Source organism: Atta cephalotes, assembly GCF_000143395.1.
Source record: "Atta cephalotes unplaced genomic scaffold scaffold00004, whole genome shotgun sequence".
Classification (NCBI taxonomy): domain Eukaryota; kingdom Metazoa; phylum Arthropoda; class Insecta; order Hymenoptera; family Formicidae; genus Atta; species Atta cephalotes.
The window spans coordinates 3,727,506-3,738,137 of record NW_012130068.1 but is presented as its reverse complement, the minus strand read 5'-3'; the positions used below and the strand labels follow the sequence as shown (position 1 = coordinate 3,738,137).

Below are 10,632 nucleotides of genomic sequence, written 5' to 3'. Positions count from 1 at the left end.
ATTTTATATAATAGTAATAATATCAGTTTCATAATAGTTTCATAATAATAATATCAGAATATTATGTATATAAAGGTAAAAATTTTTATGTTTTTATTTTCAACATTCTAATTAGATTTCATTGTTTGTTTGATATTAGAAGAATAGAACAAAAGCAGGAAGTGCAGCGTATGATTTATTTTCGTTACAACAATGTATGTATTTTAATTCAGCCAATGTTGTACAACTCTTGAAGATTAGATTTGGCGTCAAGTGCACTCTGGTTATCTAATCGAGTACTTTTTCTGAAGAGTACAATTCATAAATATTTTACCTGCCGTTTAAATAATAAAAGTTTAATAATTCATGGGATTATCAGCATCCTAGTAAGATCAAGATGCGTGGGAATCAAACGGAGAAATATAAATAATAAACAGTTCATATTTTTAGATTTTGTTTTCGAATATATCTGTTACGTGTGTGTCTACGAAAAATTTATAAACAAATCAGTCTTGCACGAATAATTTTTAAAGTAAAAAAGCTAGAAATATTTTAAAATTAATTAAAGAAGTTAGTAATTTAGAAAATATCAAAATAACTTTAATAAATTTTAACTACTGCAGAGTTAAGTGTAAGATTGTAAGTAAGATTGTAAGTAGAACTTGTTTTAAAAGAAACACGTGTATAAAAATAACGACAACTGAGACGACAAACTCTTCATTCCTGGAACGCGATAGATAGATAAAAGACAAGGTTGCGTAAATGTGACATTGGATGGTGTGATAACGTTTTGTCAACTAGACGAAATGCCATGGATATCATGTAAATTGACGTAAAACAACAATCTTAATTTATTTGTAATTATCGCCTTGATATTTTACTACGAAAACTACGTAGAGAACTACGTAGAGAAGAATGTGTGCGCAATTCGACATTATCTAATATTCAGTAAAGACGATCGAAATCTCGTCATTAAAGTTAATTATATGAAATTACTTATTTCAAAACTCATACATCGAATAAACATGATGATAAAGCGACGACTGGATTTTATTTTTGATCAAGAATCAAAGACCTCACATATCTCATGCAGACATGACGATTACGCTATCATATCGAAATTTTAACACTCGTTAAATTTGCGTAAGTTCGTTACTTTGCGCAAAAGTACAGAGATTTTGTTTGCGTCTCTCAAATACGCGCGTATTGTTTATATTAGAAGAAATACAGTTTTCTTTATACAACATGTATATACGAATTTATTGAGAGATGTTCATGTCATCTTAATAAAATCTTGAGTAGTCGAAATTCTTGTAAAAAAACAAATATTACACTGAGAAAAAAATACAGTTAATTTTAATAAATATTTAGTTCAATACTGCCAACTAAACATTTACTTACAGTAAGTAAATATTTGTTCAATAAAAAAAATGATTATTAAATCAAATTAACATTTCTTGTATCATATAATAAATATAGCTTCAATAAATAAATATATCTTTATATTTAATAAATATTTAGCAGTATTCAACTAAATATTTATTAAAATTGACTATATTTTTTTTCGGTGTAGAAATTTCGATTAGCAAAATTATATTAAAATTGCAAAAAGATTATATGAAATAATGATTCAGTACAATTCTTCACACTAATTAAATATACTAATAATTAAGTGATATGTCGAAAGAGAAAATGGGAATTAAATATTTTTAATATAATATTAAATCCTTCTTGAAAAGAATCCAAATTTAAATATAGTTTTATCTAAAAAATAATTACTTTTGACTTATTATTAGAAAATTTGTAGAAAGTTTTATACTCACTTTTACATTTGCTTATCATAAACACACATTATTCTAATCCAAATGATATCGACAAAGAAATATTTAATTATTGGAAGACCGCAATCTAGAATGTGGTCCTCAGTACATTTATCGATTATCATTACGATAATATCTGGTTCCGATTGCATAATATAACCGTAAAAGATGGAAACTGAATATATATCGGAAAATTTTGTCGCGCGACTGAATTACGTAGCGAAACGTTTCATCGACGAACATCACGTGTTACGATGGTACGACTGGTGTAACAACCGGCGAGAACACATGCTACACAATATTTCAAGGACCCACGTGGTTCTCGTTGAGAAAGTAAACAGAAACAAACCTGCGTATTGATGAGAGCTGATATTTAAATCATGAACTTCAATGTTTAAATGTACGGCAAACTGAAGCTCCGATCACGGTAAATCGCTAAAGAACAATTCGCGAATCTTAATGAAATATCAACATGTGACCTCAGAACCGTCACAAAAAGATACCTAACGATTTCTAATACAGTGACCGCGATTCCATTTCTATAATAGTTACTATTCTATATATTTTCGCTGTTTGTGGAGAAATGGCGTTTCTCTATATTTAAAACAATATAATTCATTAAAATAAATGTAGATTCTATTTTAAGAATTATTAGTTACAACATCAAGAATTTAAAGTTTCGAAAGTCGAGGCTTTGAAATTCTAATATTAATTATCTATAAAATATTAGAAAAAATATATCGTATATATAATATTAATTCCTTTCGGAGCAAAATTTCAAATTTATATGAAATCCAACAATCAGAAAATATCAGTATCAAATATCAATGTTCCTTTTTAAAAAGAGAAAGTATACTAAAAAAATAATGTATATTAGAATTTGAATTTAAAGATGTATCTAATAATTAAAATAATTCAATCATAAGAATTTATATTTACTTTAACATATTATATTAATATTAATACACATTTTATGCAATTTTATAAAAACCAAAATGATTGAAAAGATTGAATAATCGAATAATAAAAAGATAAACATTCAATAATCGAAAAGATCAAAAAAAATAGACTAGAGATAGTCATGCCACTTTACACTGTTACGCTGTGAAAGAAAAAATTTACATCTTACGAAAATATTTACTTTACAAAAAGCATCAAAATTATTCTTTTGCAATATAATATTTCGCATTTAATAACTTATATAGTAAAGAGATCATTCAAAAAGGAAATTGATATGGCAAATGCCCTCGTAACAAAATGCCCTCACGTAATTCTCGAATATCAATAAGTAGATGGTCCAGGAAATGCTCCAGTTTCAGTGAGACAGGAGGGCACGTTAAGTGGTGGGACTACTGACCCAATTTTGCATACGGTACCTGATTTCACACACGTGTTTACCCCTTCCGCTGATCTCCGGATCGATCGATGGCGAGACTAACAATGCTAGCTGTTGGTCTTCACGAGCTTGGCTCTTCGTCGTAATACACGTGTGAATGGAACAGCGAGAAATGTACTCACGACGGAGCCGAGCGGCGACTGGTCGACGATCGACGGTCGTGCCTCCGACGAGCTTCCAACGTGATCCACGATCGTCTGATCTGGCCCGCGGCATCCACCACTACTAGCCGCGTGCGTCACGCATACGTACGTACTTCGGTAACACGTAATGCGTGAACGAATGAGGGGTCATGCGGGCACATATGCCGATATGCGAGCCCCTGTTTTCGTGCCTTCCTTCGTGACGTCTATGAAAACACAGAAAGCTGCGTTCACAAGCGCGAATCACCGTCAATCGAGAACATCATGATTTGATGTGATTGTTATGCTACTGAACAGGCGTGTTTGTTGATAAATTTGAAACCGGATTTGGAGTCTCAATAAATATTTGATCAAATATTATTTGTCTATCTTTATTTGTTGGGCATTTAATATCTCTGACGTTACAGAAAGATAAATAACTTAGAACTCTCTAATCTGAAGGTTGAATTTATTTATATTTTGAAATTATTTGATGAGATATTTTTAGGTTATTATTCGATAATTATCTTTTTAGTTTTTTCACAATTTATTTATGACTTTGGAATACCTTGTAATGTGTTTATTAATAATAATATAAATGATTTTAAATTTATCGAAAAACCTTAATGGTTTATTTGATTAACATATGATATCAATCTATTACTAATTACTTAATAATAAAGGAGCACAGTAATAAAAAAATATATATGCTTGTGATTGACAATAACATAAAATATTAAATCTGAGACTAAGGAAAATTAATTAAATCTCAAAAGTTTTTTATTACCAATATCTAATTAAAGTGAAAGAAGAGATAAACGAAAATTTAATATTAAAAATATAAAACGATTAAATAAATTTCTTCTTTAAATAAAAAAAAATATTGATTTCCTTGCATTGAATATTTCATTTAAAAGTTAATTCTTTGTGACGTTTTTCGCTTTTTGATTACAAGAAAGAAATCGGAAAGATTCGATCTTACGATTCAATATCGTGATATTATCTCAATTATTGATTATCCCTTAAAACTTTCAATCTCTTATTTTTTAAGAGATGGTAGCTTGAGAATTATTCCGAAATTTAAAAATTAAAAAGAATCTCAAAAATATTTATATATTCGCAATCTTAGATTTCGTTCACATATTTAACGATATACACATTTATTTTCTAACGTGGCTTACGCATCTCAAGTGACAAGTCGACCCATTCATTCTGAGTTCATAAACCTGCGCATCTGTGTGTGTGTTGTTGTGTGCAGCACATACATATATAAATACAATACATAGTTATCATTGGACATATGATCAAATAAATTTATGCATTATTCGACTTGTTTTATCTTCAAATCTAATTTTTTATTGCATGCATAATCTTCAATTCAACATTATCTTGAATTTGAGGTCATTAAGTCATTTCAAATGTCAATTAAACGACATTTACCCCACAAAGGTCTGACTGGAAACATAAAAGCAAGTTAAAATGCACACACATAGATTAAGAAATCTTTGCCTAAATAATGTCATGTTCAATGTAAATAATGTCATGTTCGACTTATTGAATTCTTAGCGTAAAATTATAATAAATACAGAATTTAATAATATAAATAAGTAAATAAATAATAAATCAATAAAATTGTAATTCTAATTAAATATACATCTGAAATGTTTTAAATCAATTGACTGGCTCTCTATCTAGATATGTTCACATAATTCTGTCTTTCAATCCTCTTGTATGTTTTATTTACAAATGCATGAAATAAAAATTAATAGAAATATGTAATAGAATATGTATATAAATTACATATATATAATACTTTAGTATACAGCGCGTAGACGTAGGTCTGTATGTACAGAGAAGCAATGAAGTAACATCCGTCTCTCTGCAGACTATATAAGCTGAATGGAGTTTGATTAAAACGGTTGATGTGTGTGTTTAAATTTAGATCATTGCAATTGCCCAATCCTTCCTTCCCCTTTAGTAAAGACCAATCTTAGATCTCTGAATACATTCGATTGGATCGTATCACAGTTCGTTAAAGTTATAAAATATTAAATATAATTAAACAATATAACGTAAATTATATTATTTAAATGTTTTATTCTTTATTTTAATATATAAGTGAAATAAATATATATTAAATTTAAATATCAAAGATATAATTATTAATATTACAAATTTTTAATGTAAAAAGTATAAAGATGATAATTCTATATTTCTTTAGCACACAACGAAGTAAAAAGATTTTGTGATTGTATCGAGAAATGACATGATTGATAAAAAATATCAAATATGTTCGAAATCCATAAGACTGATCACTCGAAAGAGAGAACATTTGATCCGCTGACCCATCTTATTAAAATCTCTGATGTATTAATAGAGAAAAATATATGAATACATGATGTGTCATAAATTTAGATGAATAACTCTTTTATAAGCGAAACTTTATTGCAATTATTATCGAATTGGTATACACGATACTTAACAGATATTAAATATAACTGCTATAAACATACAAAAAAATTTGTACCATAAAAATAATTAAACCTTTAGTTACATGTTGTAGAAATATGTCATAAACTTATTAAGGAAATTATATATTTTCTAAAATTTTTTAAATACAAATAAAATGAAAATGTAATTATTGTGTTCCTTTTAAGAAAGTTTTCGATTTTCCGTGTTTTCAATTTTAATACTATTTTTATTATAAAGTGCATGGTTTAAATATTAATGTAAAAATTACTTGTGCTAGCATAGTATAATTTACATATTTTAATGCTTCTACAATTATTTTTTCAGAAAATATGTAAATCTATATAACATATTTATAAATATATAATATATATTAACGATATTATTACTCAGGCAGGAGGTCATCTCCGAGTTCTTCGTCACCAAAATCATCATCTCGCTTTCCAGCTGCTGTCATAGGACGAGTAGGAAGAGGTCCTACAGGATCTGCATAACTTGAACCTAGAAATCATTTTTATGATTCTAATAACTTAAATAATATAACTGAATAATGTATCAGCCAGTATCACATATATCATTTTCACTCTGAATATCATATTAGAAAGATGGAAATACAAAATGAACACAAATATTCCAGCAATTTCTCAGATTTATAGCTGCGATCAGTAATATGTAACGGTCTGCCGAGTGTATTAAGTGATAAAGAGAGAACAAAAATAGACTAGTCAAAGTGGCCGCAGTCATCAATCATTTATTCAATCCATTAGAGTGGCTCGCGTACCACTTGTAGATCACTTTTACTGATGCTTGCTTTCAGTGAATGCTAATCATACTAAAATTATTAAACCTGCATAACCGTTAAATTTTCCACGAAGCTCATGTAATGTTAAAATCGTATGATAAAAGATTCTATTTTCATTAGAGTCACAAAAAGTTAAAAATATGTAAAATACAAAAATAAAATTGTAATATAAAATAATATGATTTTGTTATTTAAGCAAAGGCTTAATATTTATTTAATATTAATAGATTCTTAAAACAAATCAGTGGAAATACCAATATACAAGAAGTGATTTAATTCCATAAATTTAATAATCGTACTTTGGTAATCATTTCGGCCTGAAATTGGCCGTCGATCCGGACTTGGTCTATGATCTGACATTACACTTAATCCTGAACCAGCTCGCGATGATGTTCCACTATTACTTTTCCTAGAACCTGCATAAAACGTAGAGAGATTTAATGATAACTTAAAAGAAATAAATAATTTATATTATTGCACATATTATTAATATAAATAATAATAACGGAAACTAATAATAATTCAAATTTATTGGATCTCAATGCATATACCAATAGTTAAAAATGATTATTCATACATTACTTTCAAACATTCTATTATACATTAAAATACATTAAAATACCTGTTGTGCCTGGTCTTGCTGAACCTTGTCTTTCTTTTAGTTCTTTAGCTTTCTCAGCCTTTTTTAATTCAGCCGCGTACATCTGTGCTTCTTTCAAACCCAAATCACTACATAACCTAATCAAAAATTTTAGACATTCTATATTATCCGGAAATTTATTATGAATATCTTGATATTCTGTGAGAGCTTTATGGAATTGCCCAGTGCGTCTTAAACACGCGGCAACTAATAATCTCCATCTTGGTTCATCTGGCGCGAGCTCTACTGCTTTTTCAAAATAAGTCAATGCTTTTTCAGCAATCTTAAAAAAAGAATACAATGTAATAAGAGAAAAAAATGTATAATTTTATTATCAAAAGCAACAAATTGTTAATACAAATATCGTTAATACAATAATTAGTTAATAAATTATCGTATAATAATTATATTATTAAATTATTATATTATATTATACCTGCATTGATATAAAATAGGATCCAATCCAGTCTATCACCTCAAAATTAGCAGGATAAAATCTATGGGACTTATAATAAATTTATAGTTGATAAAGAAACTAAATAAAGTATGGGAAAAAGTTCGTGACGTTTTTCCCGTTAGATGGCATTAAAAAACGCCACGAACTTTTTCCCACATCTAATATATATCACAAATATGATTACAACAACTGAAGAAGGATTTAGTTAATTAGAAGAAATAAACTTACGTCATTGTAATACTGAAATGCCTGCTGTTTATCTCCTATTGAATCATATAATTCTCCCAATTTTTGTAAAACACCTGGATCAGATGATATTATACCTAACAACTGATTATACCTGTTTGAAGTAAGATATTTAAATTAATTCTCATGATATTTAATGCAAATATTAGAAATTAATTATATAAAATTTTAAAAATAAAGAATAATATATAATTGAATTTAAAATACCATTCAGATGCTTGATCAATATCGCGCATCAATTGATACAGATGACCAATTTGATATAACGTTTGTGGATCATGTCGAACGATATTACGAATTTTCCAGAAACACTCTAAGGCCTCTTCATACATGTTCTCTTTCTTATAAACTAAACCTACAAATAAGAAATGTCATTATTAACAAAATAATATATATATGCATTAATATAGTTACATATGAAATAAATGGATGCATTTAGTGCACAGATGCAGGTAGTGCAAGAGAATATTAATATTGAAATATTTTAAGCAAGATAATTCTTACAAAATCATTACCTAAATTGTACAGAGCTTGTACATGACTAGCATCTGTCTCTAATGCACACAATAACAGCTCCCTAGCAACATTCAATTCATCTTTTCTAATTGCACAAGCGGATAAATTAACGTAGGCAGCTGCATTGTAAGCATCGGCATTACGAGCTGCTTCACCATACTTTTCAGCTTGATCATAATCTCCTTGCTAAAGAATTTTCTGCTTAGATGCAAGAAATAAGTCAACATAACTATAAATATTAAATACTTATAAATATTACTCACAAGATAATAGATGAACGAAAGCATAGTTGCTGCCCCACTATTGGCTTTGGTGTCACGATTTTCAAACATTTTTAATGTATCTATGGCTAATTGTGTTTCTCGATTATGTAAAAATACTATAGCTTTGTTTATTTCTAAATCAGCAGCTAAAATACTATACGCCGAGGACTTTATGGCATCAACACACCTACAAATAATTGTGTAACTTTTTATTAAGAAACTAGACTAAATGTAATTCTTTAAAAATGTAATTCTTTAAAGTATACCAAGCAAATCCAGCCGTAAGTGACTCTTCAATAACAGGCGCTATAAGCTTTGCTGCGCAAAGTATAGTTTTCTCAGCTTCTAATTTCATTTCTTTTTCCAATTTTGATAAGTCATCATTCTTTATAACTTCATTTAATATATTAGATTCAACATCATCCTACATATAAATAAGAAAATATAATTCACAAACTATAGTATAGCTTAATGTTTCATTCATGATTATATGTCAATGAAAAATTATATCTGAATAAATATTCATATATAATCATTATTTTATACATAAACAATAACATTTAACAGAAATAAAAAAAAGATGAGAAGTCTGTGTGAGTGTGGAATATTTGATGAAAAGAGACAATTGCTATAAATATGTCACTATGTGCATCTTTGTGAATCATAAGACACATATTGTGACATGTAGCGGTGCAAGTGTTGGCAACTCTTTGAAAGATATACAGCTTTAATAAAAACGCAGTATAATAGTGCCAAACTCACGGGATTTATGCTATACTTGTCCTCCTGATCTACATTAAGTTGTACTTCTAGTAACTCTAAGAAAGCTCTTTTCATCTTATCACGATGAGATAACGCGAAATGACATAAAACAGCATGCAAACCCGCATTAAACTCAGATCTCTCCCTCATCACCCATTCAAAACTATTAGCTGCCTCTTCTAATCGACCCATTTGCACAAATAACATTCCCATGTTATGCATAATCTTTATTCTGCGAAATATTTACCAAATTAATGATAGTAGCAATGAAATAATCGTTCCTCAACAGTTCCTCGATCATATAAACTGATAAATATATTCATTGATAAGTATTCACCTTAAATCTTTGTGGGCTGTTGGAGCTTGATCAAATGCCATTCTGTACATTTTTATAGCTTGAGGTAGTTGTCCCATTTTTACATAAATGTTACCCATATTAACTTTGAGTCGAGCACTATTACTAAACATCCTATTCCTTGTTATAGCTTGATAAGTTGCTATAGCTTCTGTATACATTTCATTATTTGTATATTGAACCGCTAAATTGAATAGCACCTGCAAAAATAAATTTACAATATATTCAATCTCAGCCGTAATATAATTATAATTATATAATTTTATAATTATAATTTTATGTAGTACATAATTAATATGTTCTGATATATTCTGATCAATCATCTTATTATTTTACATCGTATAAATGTATATATATGTATGAGATAGCCAGTACAAAAATTGGAGCAAAATTACAATTTAATCCGATTATTATAAAGAATAACAAAATATAAGAATTTATAATAATGAGCTTACAGCAAATGTTAAGTCTATATTGTGATTATCACTAAGACTAGCTTGTTCTTGTAATCGTATAAGAGCCCTTTCTCTTGAAGAAGCTTCACGCGCTCGTTCCAAAGCAATTTTTATATTATTTTCTGAGGCTGCCTGTACAGAAGTTTCAATCAAACCCATTATTCTTCTTTCAGTCGTTTTTATCTTCTCTTCCGGTCTTTAATAGAAAGAAATCATTTAAATATATTTTATTAATGTTTTTAATGCTACATTAAATATATGTATAAAACACACACACACACACACACACACACACACACACACACACACACACACACACACACACACACACACACACACACACACACACA

General features: G+C 28.4%; 1 protein-coding gene across 1 annotated transcript in view; it reads right to left on the bottom strand.

The window, feature by feature from the left end:
• Positions 1-6,171: 6,171 nt before the first annotated feature.
• Positions 6,172-10,632, bottom strand: part of LOC105625937 (intraflagellar transport protein 88 homolog) — a 6,550-nt gene continuing 2,089 nt past the window's right edge. The window contains exons 4-15 of the mRNA XM_012207246.1: positions 10,283-10,478; positions 9,810-10,027; positions 9,473-9,704; positions 8,977-9,134; positions 8,711-8,897; positions 8,447-8,633; positions 8,139-8,286; positions 7,914-8,025; positions 7,665-7,733; positions 7,211-7,511; positions 6,888-7,004; positions 6,172-6,287 (exon numbers count right to left, since the gene is read on the bottom strand). Coding sequence (XP_012062636.1) covers positions 6,172-6,287; positions 6,888-7,004; positions 7,211-7,511; positions 7,665-7,733; positions 7,914-8,025; positions 8,139-8,286; positions 8,447-8,633; positions 8,711-8,897; positions 8,977-9,134; positions 9,473-9,704; positions 9,810-10,027; positions 10,283-10,478 — 2,041 coding nt within the window. The remainder of the gene's footprint in view (positions 6,288-6,887; positions 7,005-7,210; positions 7,512-7,664; positions 7,734-7,913; positions 8,026-8,138; positions 8,287-8,446; positions 8,634-8,710; positions 8,898-8,976; positions 9,135-9,472; positions 9,705-9,809; positions 10,028-10,282; positions 10,479-10,632) is intronic.